General features: G+C 40.6%; 1 protein-coding gene across 4 annotated transcripts in view; it reads right to left on the bottom strand.

Annotated features, from left to right (window-relative positions):
• LOC126108513 (coiled-coil domain-containing protein CG32809-like) overlaps nt 1-14,410 on the bottom strand; it is a 626,816-nt gene that overhangs the window by 302,730 nt on the left and 309,676 nt on the right. For 3 of the 4 annotated variants that reach the window (XM_049913782.1, XM_049913780.1, XM_049913783.1), the window contains exon 3: nt 7,529-7,555. The exons of the other annotated variant lie outside the window; for it this stretch is intronic. In XM_049913782.1, the coding sequence (XP_049769739.1) occupies nt 7,529-7,555 (27 nt within the window). The remainder of the gene's footprint in view (nt 1-7,528; nt 7,556-14,410) is intronic. 4 annotated transcript variants of the gene reach the window in all.

Raw genomic sequence — 14,410 nt, 5'->3', positions numbered from 1 at the left:
AACTGATGATGGTCGAAGTCGAGAGGATATAAAATGTAGACTGGCAATCGCAAGGAAAGCGTTTCTGAAGAAGAGAAATTTGTTAACATCTAATATTGATTTAAGTGCCAGGAAGTCGTTTCTGAAAGTATTTGTACGGAGTGTAGCCATGTATGGAAGTGAAACATGGACGATAAATAGTTTGGACAAGAAGAGAATAGAAGCTTTCGAAATGTGGTGCTACAGAAGAATGCTGAAGATTAGATGGGTAGATCACATAACTAATGAGGAGGTATTGAATAGGATTGGAGAGAAGAGGAGTGGCAAAACTTGACTAGAAGAAGGGATCGGTTGGTAGGGCATGTTCTGAGGCATCAAGGGATCACCAGTTTAGTATTGGAGGGCAGCGTGGAGGGTAAAAATCGTAGAGGGAGACGAAGAGATGAATACAGTAAGCAGATTCAGAAGGATGTAGGCTGCAGTAGGTACTGCGAGATGAAGAAACTTGCACAGGATAGAGTAGAATGGAGACCTGCATCAAACCAGTGTCAGGACTAAAGACCACATCAACAACAACATAGCAGTGATTAAAAAACTAAAAAAAATATGATTCTAAATATCTAGATGATTACGTTATGTTGTACAGCGGAACAGCACTTGAGCGAAGAGCATGCAGTGCAGCGGCAGTACTGACAGACAGAAAATGGGAAGATAACATACGCAGCAAGACAAATTCCATAGAAGACAACTGACAGTTATCCCTGAATACTGGCACATTGTATATTATCAGCTTCCAATTACTTCCATCTAACGCAAGTGATTATCAATTACTTTTTCTTCAATGCCTGTTTTAATTCCGTCAAATCTGTTAGATCTCTGTCCCCCTCTGCTTTTTCTTCCGTCACGTCTTCTACATCTGGATTATACCATAATTTGTTATAGTGATTTATCCAGCCTTCTCAAGGAATGATATTTATATTTGCAGAATATTTATCGTTTTGTTTTTAGTTTTTTTAGCTACATGTGTAACAACACTAACGTTATCCTACTGTACATGTAATAAATTTTTTTCTTCTGAATTTCAATAAATTAGTATAATCGATGTTCTGATTTCATTTCTTTTTTTGTTTCATGCCATTATGTTGAAGAAGCTATAAACAATTTTCGATGTAAATTTTAATATTTATGTCAAACTTCAAGTAATGTTGTAATCGAAGGGAAGTGTACCTAATGTTGAAACTATTGTAAGATGTGAAAGTTGTATTTGTACGCCTGGTCCATACGTAGGCAATGTATTAGAATATGTGGAATGTAAAACCTTTGGTGAATACTCTGTCTGTAGGGGAGCGGTAAAAGGTGGAGGCAGGCGAGCGGGGGAAAATGCGCACGGGCGCTGCATGGCATAACGGGCTCAGATGAGTTAGTCGGAGTTGGGCATCGATCTGAGAAACACGTGCTGGATCGAGGAGGCTCTCCTGGAAAAAGTGGTTTCGTGGAGCCTCGGATGCGCTGTTTCCGACGCCTATACAGCAAGGCAATATTCCATAGGCACTAAATGGAAAAGTATTGCGACGCTATGAAGAAGTAAAGTGCCAATATTTCAAGAGCCATTGCTGTAATTGCACGTGTGCTTTGTGCCTCGCCATCTCGCCGCTTGCCGACCGCCTCATCGATACGAACAGGTTGAAACTTTCAGTACTTTATTCGTGTGGACCAGTGTTACTTTTGCTACATACTGTTCAATAACAACTTAAATTTTACCAGAACTGTCCTATCCTCACAACTAACCTAGACAGGGTCCTTTCTACATGTTGTGCAATCCGAGTATCCCAAGATGAAGATTTAAAGTTTATATTAATAATAATTACCTGCAGACCTATCAATGTTAAAATGATGTTTAAAGAACTTTGTTGTTAATGAATACTGGACGAATAATATAGGTATGACAAAGTTGGAAGATAATGTTGAAATTGGTTTAGTAATGAAATTTATTTAAATTGAGACAAAAATAACGGTAGTTAAATGAGCAGGAAATAAGACAAAAAGAGTGGTAAATCATATATTGGAAATCTTGAATGCTTAAGACTTTCAATAATCAAATTTTCACTACAGTGATCATTACAGTTTCAGGGTCTCCCCCCCCCCTTTTCTTTTCTATTCATTTGAATTCTGAAGTGTACTGAACTGATTTGACCAACAAAGTTAAAGTCAATATAAAACGTAAATTTATCAGTGTTTTACCCTTCTTAAAATTGACATTGTATGTGTGTTTCAAAAGTGCTATTTCTAGGGTAACGTATGCCCGATTTCAGTCGGATCAATAGACAAAACGCAGTTTGTAGTAATCATTATAGTGTAATGTTGTGTATTTATAGCTTGTCCAAATTAGTACAGAAAGTGAAAATATTAGTTCAGTAGATTTTTCTGGTTCTCAAGTTTACCATATAATGCAGTATTACTACGTGTTGTTATGCTTGTACGTACATCCACTTGTACAAGGAAAAAACTCACTTAATGCCTAATTAGGCTGGCGACCGTATTATTAACAATTGGTAGCATCTGCTGTGTATATTTCTTGCCCGTCCTAACGTGTAGTTGCACTTTAGACTTGCTTGACGTATCATTGTTGTTACTGAGTGAGTGTAAGTCTGATTTTGCCTCCATTCAGGTAGACGCGGTCAACATATTTACTAAAATCCTTTCTTATAAGGTGAAGCCCGTCAACTTACCATAGTACAGGCTTTAAAGAGTTAACGTACACGAGAGCGTAGACGTTACACATGTTATTTCCTGTTAGGCACGGATGTTATGTTCAGCCCTGCTTATAAATGTATCCCATGAGGATCTGTGTGCTTGTTTTACTGTACTTTTATCTCTGATTTCATTATATTTTTCTTCAGCGTCCTCAGTCAGTTTCAGCACGATCGCCCTACATGCTCTATGACTTCTCTCTCCTCGTTCCAAATTTTAAGTTCTGTTTTCCGAATCGTTCTGGATTTTTCACCTAGTTCCTCTTTGGCGTCTTGTATTATGATACAGAAAGAAGAAAGTGCCAGATCATGCTACGAAGGATTGCAGAAGTCCCTGAATAAAATAAACAATCTGACCATGTCATCTTGGCAGGAGACTTAAATGCAAGAATAGGTAAAGAACCCGTCCATCAATTGATCCCCAACAATGGAGAAGATACCATTAATAAGAATGAACAGAAAGAACCCAAGACCTTTGTAAAAAAGAAATATATAAATACACATGGTCTGCATGAGATAGTATATTTGTTATTAACTGTATAATAACGAGTAAAAATCTAGCTTACAGGGTAACAGACACAACTAATAGGGGGAGAAACATGAATATGGGCCATTACCTAGTTAAATGACCAAAGATAGCACATACAGAACAAGAGCAAAAACGAAGAAACCCAAACAAAACTTTTAAGCTGCATCTGCCAAAGCTAAATGTTGGTAAACTAAGCTACTCCAGCAAATGCCATCAAGTGAAGACGTAAGTGATGAATGGACAATCACAAAAAAATCATAATACAGGTCGCTAAATAAGGACTAGGTGAAAAACGCAAAATGAATCGGAAAAGGGGACCTAAATTTCGAATGAGCAGAGAGAAGAACCCACAGAAAAGAATAATATAGTATATAGGGAAGTATTGCTGAAACTGACTGAGGAATCAGAATTGAAACAATGAAAATAATAAGGGAACCACAGATCTTCAAAGGACACTTTTACATGCAGAGTTGAACGTGGCAAGCAGGAAGCAACAAGTAGCTAGAAAAGCTAAAAAGAAAACGATGAAGATACTGCAAATACAGGAGCGAACGGAAGAAAAAGCAGGGGAAGAGACGGATTAAAACAGGCATTGAAGAAAAAAGTTGTGAATAACTTGCGTCAGATGGAAGTGTTGTAGGAACTGATAATATACAGGGCTATTACAAATGATTGAAGCGATTTCATAAATTCACTGTAGCTCCATTCATTGACATATGGTCACGACACACTACAGATACGTAGAAAAACTCATAAAGTTTTGTTCGGCTGAAGCCGCACTTCAGGTTTCTGCCGCCAGAGCGCTCGAGAGCGCAGTGAGACAAAATGGCGACAGGAGCCGAGAAAGCGTATGTCGTGCTTGAAATGTACTCACATCAGTTAGTCATAACAGTGCAACGACACTTCAGACGAAGTTCAACAAAGATCCACCAACTGCTAACTCCATTCGGCGATGGTATGCGCAGTTTAAAGCTTCTGGATGCCTCTGTAAGGGGAAATCGACGGGTCGGCCTGCAGTGAGCGAAGAAACGGTTGAACGCGTGCGGGCAAGTTTCACGCGTAGCCCGCGGAAGTCGACGAATAAAGCAAGCAGGGAGCTAAACGTACCACAGCCGACGGTTTGGAAAATCTTACGGAAAAGGCTAAAGCAGAAGCCTTACCGTTTACAATTGCTACAAGCCCTGACACCCGATGACAAAGTCAAACGCTTTGAATTTTCGGCGCGGTTGCAACAGCTCGTGGAAGAGGATGCGTTCTGTGCGAAACTTGTTTTCAGTGATGAAGCAACATTTTTTCTTAATGGTGAAGTGAACAGACACAATGTGCGAATCTGGGCGGTAGAGAATCCTCACGCATTCGTGCAGCGAATTCGCAATTCACCAAAAGTTAAAGTGTTTTGTGCAATCTCACGGTTTAAAGTTTACGGCCCCTTTTTCTTCTGCGAAAAAAACGTTACAGGACACGTGTATCTAGACATGCTGGAAAATTGGCTCGTGTCACAATGGGAGACCGACAGCGCCGACTTCATCTTTCAACAGGACGGTTCTCCACCGCACTTCCATCGTGATGTTCGGCATTTCTTAAACAGGAGATTGGAAAACCGACGGATCGGTCGTGGTGGAGATCATGATCAGCAATTCGTGTCATGGCCTCCACGCTCTCCCGACTTAACCCCGTGCGATTTCTTTCTGTGGGGTTATGTGAAAGATTCAGTGTTTAAACCTCCTCTATCGAGAAACGTGCCAGAACTGCGAGCTCGCATCAACGATGCTTTCGAACTCATCGATGGGGACATGCTGCGCCGAGTGTGGGAGGAACTTGATTATCGGCTTGATGTCTGCCGAATCACTAAAGGGGTACATATCGAACATTTGTGAATACCTAAAAAAAACTTTTTGAGTTTTTGTATGTGTGTGCAAAGCATTGTGAAAATATCTCAAATAATAAAGTTATTGTAGAGCTGTGAAATCGCTTCAATCATTTGTAATAACCCTGTACTGTGAGCCTGACCGGGAATGGTCAGATTTCAGGGATATGACAGGAACGATCATTGGAACAAAAAAAGTCTAGTAAATATTTTATTCTTCTACTGCAAGCTCAATGACTTTCATTTTTTGGGAGAAGATAGTATGGACCAAAACAAAATATTTGTAAAGCAAACATGGGTTCCAAACTGCGTACCTTACGAGTTATGAGTACTGCTTCATTTTCGTTACTATGAAATACATCTCTTGAACCGAAGAAGATACGCATTTTGGAGCCCATGCTTATAAGCCGTTTTGCTCTGAATGATCGTTCCTGTCACATCCCTGAATGCTCGCATCTCGTGGTCGTGCGGTAGCGTTCTCGCTTCCCACGCCCGGGTTCCCGGGTTCGATTCCCGGCGGGGTCAGGGATTTTCTCTGCCTCGTGATGGCTGGGTGTTGTGTGATGTCCTTAGGTTAGTTAGGCTTAAGTAGTTCTAAGTTCTAGGGGACTGATGACCACAGCAGTTGAGTCCCATGGTGCTCAGACCCATTTGAACCATTTTTGAACATCCCTGAATACTGACATTCCTGCTAGGACACCCTGTATGGCGGAATATGTCTAGATTTTAAAATGCTTCGTCTCTGTAACATGTGTTTGCGTACAGATGAAATATCAGGAAAATAATTAATGAAAGATTTCGAAACAAATTTATTTGAGCAGTATGCAGGTTTCCAGAAAGGAAGATCCTGTGGCTATGATGTTTTCACACTGAAAAAAAAATTATACTAAAAAGACGAAAATTCAATCTGAAAACACACCTAGTATGTACCGTCTACGAAAAAGCGTCTGGCCGCATCCAGAGAGAAAAGCTCTGTAAATAATGGAAGAAAAGGGTTCCCTCCGACAACTGATAAAAGTATGCCAGGGTCTGTATAAAAACATCTGAATAAGAATAGATACTGGCAAAGAAGTGACACTTTAGACAGAGGGAAAACCAGGGAGTAAAATGGTTCAAACCGAGCGAGGTGGCGCACTGGTTAGCACACTGGACTCGCGTTCGGGAGGGCGACGGTTCAATCCCGCGTCCGGCCATCCTGATTTAGGTTTTCCGTGATTTGCCTAAATCGCTCCAGGCAAATGCCGGTATGGTTCCTTTCAAAAGGGCACGGCCGACTTCCTTCCCCGTCCTTCCCTCATCCGATGACCTCGCTGTCTGGTCTCCTTCCCCAAAAACAACCAACCAACCAAAATGGCTCTGAGCACTATGGGACTTAACTGCTGTGGTCATCAGTCCCCTGGAACTTAGAACTACTTAAACCTAACTAACCTAAGGACATCTCACACATCCATGTCCGAGGTAGGATTCGAACCTGCGACCGTAGACTGTTCAATATCGACATCAACAACCTTGTTAGGGAATGGATAAACGACACAGTACTTCAAGGTAGAAGAATTCGGAGAAATAAATATCTAAAAATAACGCTTTTTGCCGATGACGATCTAATCATACAGGAGAGTAAAGACAAACTACAAATAGCGGTAAACAGATTAAATAATTCAAGTCTAAATTATAGCCTGAAGATATCAACAACAAAAATAAAACCAATTACACTTTTAGGAGAACACACCACAAGATCCAACAGAATCATCAGTAACATAATAACAGAGCAGGTGTCACATTTCTGGTATCTAGGATGTGACATAACGTTTGAAGGAGAGAAAGACATAAATAAGAGAATTAATACCTACCAAAATATATGTGACACGATCAGAATAACACCGATGGGTAAAGCGAAAAGAGAAAGCCAAATGAAATTTTATAAAGTCACAACACTACTCACATTACTATGTGGACCCGAAAGTTGGACATAGAGAACAAAAAACATAAGACAATTTCAAGCATCACAAAAGAAGTTCTTTGGATCAGTGAAAGGCTGTACAAGAGAAGACAAAGTACGAAATAAGGAAAGAACTAGGGATACAATCATTAACTGAAAAAGTAATCCCATTTATTGCATACGCCACCTCATAGAATCCCTTGACAAGAGCATGTTAGGCCGAATAGATCATAAGCCCTAAACCTGGACTGCCAGAAGAAGAAGAAGAAGAAGAAGAAGAGGACGAAGAATAAGAAGAGGAAACAGAATAAGAGTACAAAACTCTATTGCAAGTTTCTTCTGTATTTCAACAAATCAATGTCATGTATTCACAATACTCAGTAAGAATACCGTCACCAACAGAATGCCACACAGAAAACTTACGAGACGTTGACAAAATACATATTTACCAAACTTGCACTCACCTTCCGCCTTTGTGACTTTGAACTCATCTGCAACCAACCAGACATGCAAAAAAAAGAAAAATTCCAAGATACATGTTAGTAAAATTAGTAGCAACGAACTGCATATCTGTCTTTCTAATTAATTGATGGAAATGGCATCAAATTAAACAACTAAATAATTTAAATATACTTTGAATGTTATTAACCCATCGTGCAAATATAGAAAGATCATTACTGAAGAATTTATTAGAGACTATAAAAAGTTGTTAAGGGAAAATTTTCAGTATAATAAAAGGGTATCATACATTAAAATTTTTAATATTATGTACATACTGAACAATATGCAAAACAATAGCTTATAGGTACCATGTTCAAAAACTTCATTACTTTCCCAAAAGATTATATTATTTTACTACAGGCAATATAGAATAAGAGAACAGGACACATAATTAAAAATCACCAATACGCAATCTCTCAGAAAACAAATTTTATGAGGAGGGGTTTTAAAAAAGTGATTCTATTACAGGGAATGCAATATTTTGTTCAAAACTGTCATTTTCAAGTACTACTGTTGCTTACATTAGGAAACAATACAGTTTATATATTTAGTGAAACGAAAGTGTAGTTCTTACTATATCATGCCCAGATATTAGTTTTGAGCTAACAGGGTTTTCCAATAAACACTGAGTAAATGGGTCATGCTAGCAATTGAACTGAAATGATTAAATAATTATGAATGAAAGCAAACTAACATGTAATATGTAAAAAATGTTATCTAACTTACTTTAGATGTGACCTTTTAATTCAGAAACAAGCCATTAAGTTACTGGTCTGTTACATGATGACGAAATCATAAAATGCAGGAAATCAAGGCACTAAAATTGATGGTAATTTGTGAGGTTACCTTTAAGATGTTACAGCAACTATGTTAGAACTGTAACTGTGAGCCATAAATATGAATGAGAAGCGCTTTGATAAATCTAGGAAATTTAAGATATTAGTTGTCATAAACAGAAATAGACTGGTATCAGGGCTGACTCATTATTGTATCTGTCAACCACCTAATTTTTAGTGTAAAGTTTTTCATAACCTACACAATAGTTTTCTTGTAATCTCTGTCTGTTGCAACACGGTGCACACATTGTCCTCGAGTAACGATGGTCCGATTTCTGTTGTTGAAATGTGTTACCTGTGATAAAAGCATGTAACTATGTGACAATCTATGTCTCACACTGAAAAACAATCTCTGTAATCATACTGTTTTAGTTTTATCACTGTTTCCAGTTCTTCTTGAATCACTTCTTATCATCCAAAATATAAAAGATGCGTAGGCGGCTTTGATTTATACTATGTATAGATACATCAAGATGAAATTATGTGTGGATTAATTATCACATCAGAAGACGACAATAATATGCTGAAACCAGTCATATGAATTTGGCTATCTTAAAATATTAGATTATTGTATAAACATTTGTGAGGTCGTACTCTTCCGTCTGGCGAGATATTGCTTCTTAAAAATCTAAAAGACACAGAGGTGCATACTCCCATTTGACAAAATATCGATTTTAAAAAATCAAAAGACACAGGTTTCATTTTTACTGATATAAGGGGGCTTTTGTGATAAGTAGACTAGTGATCCTAAACCAAGCCTGTAGCTAAATAGTAAACTGAGATTAACTCTTGTTTTCCCAAATGTCAATTTTATAGCAAATGCTCCAAAATTATCCCTTCAAACTCTCTACACACTAGACATCTCTATAGAAGTCATCAGCTCACGAAAATTCCTTGCAGGTTGTGAATGTTTGGTGCGCTCTCAGAAATGCTTTCCACCATCTCTTCAGGCTGTCAGCTTCTGCTAACTCGTCACTGATTGGTTATTATTTTCCTATCGTAGCTGCACAAACAGTCGACTTATGACTACCATTATCTGCAAAATTCTGCTCCACTCTACGCCCCCTATCCTGTTCCAACGTCAACATCACATTGCTTCCCTCCACCCTAGATGGGGCTAAAAAATGGTGGCTTAAAAAATACCTAATCGAAGGGGCGACAAAATGTGGAGCAAAAAATAAATGAAAGACCCACTGACCGTGCCACAACAATGCTGAAACAGGTTTGGATACGAAAAATGCCAGACTGTGTTAAATATAATTCTGACTGTATAAAGAATCTTTGATTCCGCTGCGAGTCAACGAGTCATCCAGGCCACAATACTACACTCCTGGAAATTGAAATAAGAACACCGTGAATTCATTGTCCCAGGAAGGGGAAACTTTATTGACACATTCCTGGGGTCAGATACATCACATGATCACACTGACAGAACCACAGGCACATAGACACAGGCAACAGAGCATGCACAATGTCGGCACTAGTACAGTGTATATCCACCTTTCGCAGCAATGCAGGCTGCTATTCTCCCATGGAGACGATCGTAGAGATGCTGGATGTAGTCCTGTGGAACGGCTTGCCATGCCATTTCCACCTGGCGCCTCAGTTGGACCAGCGTTCGTGCTGGACGTGCAGACCGCGTGAGACGACGCTTCATCCAGTCCCAAACATGCTCAATGGGGGACAGATCCGGGGATCTTGCTGGCCAGGGTAGTTGACTTACACCTTCTAGAGCACGTTGGGTGGCACGGGATACATGCGGACGTGCATTGTCCTGTTGGAACAGCAAGTTCCCTTGCCGGTCTAGGAATGGTAGAACGATGGGTTCGATGACGGTTTGGATGTACCGTGCACTATTCAGTGTCCCCTCGACGATCACCAGTGGTGTACGGCCAGTGTAGGAGATCGCTCCCCACACCATGATGCCGGGTGTTGGCCCTGTGTGCCTCGGTCGTATGCAGTCCTGATTGTGGCGCTCACCTGCACGGCGCCAAACACGCATACGACCATCATTGGCACCAAGGCAGAAGCGACTCTCATCGCTGAAGACGACACGTCTCCATTCGTCCCTCCATTCACGCCTGTCGCAACACCACTGGAGGCGGGCTGCACGATGTTGGGGCGTGAGCGGAAGACGGCCTAACGGTGTGCGGGACCGTAGCCCAGCTTCATGGAGACGGTTGCGAATGGTCCTCGGTGATCATTGCTTGTACAGCCCTCTCGCAGTGTCCGGAGCAAGTATGGTGGGTCTGACACACCGGTGTCAATGTGTTCTTTTTTCCATTTCCAGGAGTGTATGTCGTTCCTCAAGAATATCCTTCCCTTCATGGGTGCAAGTGCCACAAGGCATCCAGTAGTACTTGTATGAAGTTTGAAAAGTAGTAGAGGACCTAGTGACGGAAGTGAGGCTTTGAAGGCGGGTCGAGAATCGTACCTGAATAGTTCAGTGGGTAAGTGCATTACCCACAAATGTCAAGGTGCCCAGTTCGAGCCCCAGTCCAGAAAAAAGTTTCAGTCTGCCAGGAAGTTTTATTATTATGATTACTGTTTGTCTGAAGCAATAAATACTTAGGGTGGAACTGAATATTGTATTCCACTGGTTCTCATTATTTCCTGTTTTCTTAGTTTCCGTTAAGAAACGGGTATCAGCTTCAAAATGTTGATGAGCTGTTAAATGGACACTTAATACCTTTGTGTCAGTGTTGCCTTCCAAAACAAGCTGACTTCCTCATTAAGGCAGGAATGCTACTTAATGTGCTACTTCCTCACACTCTACTAAGCACTCCCGTGTGGGAAAGAAGAAAGAGGAAAAATAACACATTATGTGAATGAATGTGTGCATATGTGTGTGTCTGTCTGTCTGTCTGCGCGCGCGTGTGTGCGTGCGTGCGTGCGTGCGTGTGTGTGTGTGTGTGTGTGTGTGTGTGTAAAAAGAGATACACAAGGGATGGTAAACATGGAGAGCCATAGATAACAAAAACAGAGAGCTCTAGAGAATGCATTTGAGAAACAGAGAGGGATGTAAAAGGAAGGGAGGGAGAAGATGAGTGGAAAAATAGGTAGAATCAAACAGGGAAATAATAAGAGAGGAAATTCATAAAAGGGAGAAAGCAATGATGTGTGTCAGAGCGGATAGAATCATGTGACACAAAAAGAGTGACTCAGTGAGTGAGGAAAAGATAGAAAGAAATAGAAAGACAGAGACAGACAGAGAGAGAGAGAGAGAGAGAATCTTGTGTATGAATGAAGGAAATAAGGCAGGAAGCAAACTGAAATTAACACCCTATCACAGATATATGAGAGAATGGGCATGAGACAGAAAGGCTGTGAAATAGGCAGACAGGGCGTAGAATGGGTAGATACAGTGTGGAATGGATAGAAACATAGCAGAGTAAACGGAAACATGGTCGACATCAAAATACACAGAGAGACTTTCGATCATTATGGAAGGATCGCCTGGACAAATTATACATAATTTTCAGTAGAGAATTACTCTTCTATTTTTTTGTTTTGTCTGTAGTTTAATAAACAACCAATATCAAAATTATATATTTACTGGAATGACCATCAGAAACTGGCTGTGCTGAGAACAGGCAGCCATATGCGGCCATCAGAAAAAGGAGCACCATGGAGACTTCCTGTTCTCCATCTTGATGATATGCGGTGGATATGTACAAGGAACATTCGTCCGATAACATTAACCAGACAGCTGTGCTGGCTAATACTGGAATAAATATGGAGTTTCCAAAGTTTCGAACCTCTTTTGCTAGGATCACTCCTGAAACTAAAGTTCTACAGCATAATAATTTTACATGTAAATCAGTTTTATGTTTCTTCCATTTTTCACTTGTGAGCTGCAGAAAAGCAGTGACAGTTCTGCAATTACTGGATTCCCATGGAAAATAGTAGATCACCATCTGATTTTCAGTACTATCTGTATGTCACTTGATTGTAGAACAGACAGAAACAGTATGGAAGAGATAGGAACTATATGGAAGAGAGAGGAAAGTGTAAATGAGAAAGAAATCTATAAAAGATGGAGAAAAACTGCCAATTTGGAGAAAAGTGTGAAAGGAGGAGAAAAAATGACAGAGAGAAAAAGGTTATTGAAGGAGAAAAACTGCAAATGTGAGAGAAAGAGCGTGGATTAGACAGACTGACTGTCAGACTGACAAACAGAAAGAGAAACAGATAGATAGATAGGTAGGTAGTAGAAATGAAAGAGAAAAAGGTAGAATAAATATGAAACTGGAAAAAGAATGAAACAGGGAGAAACAGTGCAAAAGTGGAGGAAATGAAATGATCATGTGGCATTGACGGCCAGGAGTTCTCACCTGGGAATTAGAAGTCTTTTCAGGTGATAGCAGATTGGGCGACTTGGATTATGATAATGATGAATTTATGAGGACGACACAATATACAGTCCCTGAGTGGAGAAAATTTCCGACTGGGTAGAAATCGTATCCAGGCCCACTGCATGGCAGTCAGAAGTGCTGACCACTCAGTTAAGGAGGCAGTCAAAGTGGAGGCAAAAGAGTGGAACAAAGGGAAAGTTCAAGTCAAAGAGGAAGAAAAACTGAAAGAAAGATAAAATTTTAAAAACACTGAGAAAAAGAGTGGAAGAGAGAGTGAAAGTGAAAGAATATGGAGAGTGAAAAATGTGGGAGAGGTGGTAGAAATGGGAAAGGAAAAGTACAAAAGAGGTAGAAAAAGTGTGTAACACAGAGAGGAAGAGTGAAAGAAGGAAGAGAGAGAGAGATGTGGAACAAGGGGGAAAAGGGAAAGATGGAGGAAAATGTGAAAGTGGAAGACGAAATGCGAAAGAAGCAGAAATGGTGGAAAAGCGAGAGAAAGTGTCGAATTGTTCTTGCTGTTGTTTGTTTAGGTTGCTCAACATCAAAAGTCTTGAAATAGTGAAAAATGTGTGAAAGAGACAGGAGTGTGAAGTATACTGGTAAGAGAGGGAGAAAAGTGTGAAATATGTGGAAAAAGTGCAAAACAAGGAGAATTGCCGGAAGATGGAGAAAAACTGCGAAACAAGGGGAAAAATGCCTGTGAAATGCGAAAACAGATTGCGAAAGCGAGAGGAAAATGCAAACAGAAAGAAAAAGTGAGAAAGTGGAATGCAAAGTCGCACGAGAGAAAAGCACTAATGAAAGGGTGTGAAAGAGAGCGAAGGAGTAATGAAGAGAATTAGACAGAGAAATAAAGAGAATGGAACAGAAATAGGATGAGAGCAGGAGAAATAGAGAAAGTGAGAGAGAAGAGAGAGAGACACAGGCGAGTGGAACTGCACGATGTTACGCGCAGTGCGCACACACGTGGCTCAGGGAGGTCGACCGCCTCATCCAATTTCCGTGGCTGTCCGCAAAGTGGCAGCAATTGCCTTAATTGGAAGCGCCACTTAGCTTCGTTTTGTTGTTCTACCTCCCCCCTCCCGTCTCCCATCTCCCCCCTCAGTGCCTCTCGCACCCAATGCCGTTCCACCGATGTCTCCGGACGCCAAAATACTCCCACGAAGAGGCGAGTTAAGTGTTTAGTGGCCAGCTGGTAATAGTTCCGACAGAGGCACAGACTCTGCCAAATCTCACAGTTAACAGTTGAAGTAAACCTGAGTCCCGCACCCTTCTCGCGATTTTAGGGACTATAAAAAGAGTCAACAACAGCACTGTTCCAGTACCAACGTGCACAGCCAAGAACCTAACAAATATACGAGTAAACGGTGCGGCGTTGCAACTTTATCGCTGATAATTACGTACTCCACACAACTTTACAGGCCACAGCTTTCCCCATCAACATAAACACCATTTCATAGTATAGGGTGATTCAAAAAGAATACCACAACTTTAGGAATTTAAAACTCTGCAACGACAAAAGGCAGAGCTAAGCACTATCTGTCGGCGAATTAAGGGAGCTACAAAGTTTCATTTAGTTGTACATTTGTTCGCTTGAGGCGCTGTTGACTAGGCGTCAGCGTCAGTTGATTGGCGACCACTCAACAGAAAGCTT

This window comes from Schistocerca cancellata, chromosome 11 (assembly GCF_023864275.1).
Source record: "Schistocerca cancellata isolate TAMUIC-IGC-003103 chromosome 11, iqSchCanc2.1, whole genome shotgun sequence".
Classification (NCBI taxonomy): domain Eukaryota; kingdom Metazoa; phylum Arthropoda; class Insecta; order Orthoptera; family Acrididae; genus Schistocerca; species Schistocerca cancellata.
This window is presented reverse-complemented; position numbering and strand designations above follow the sequence as displayed.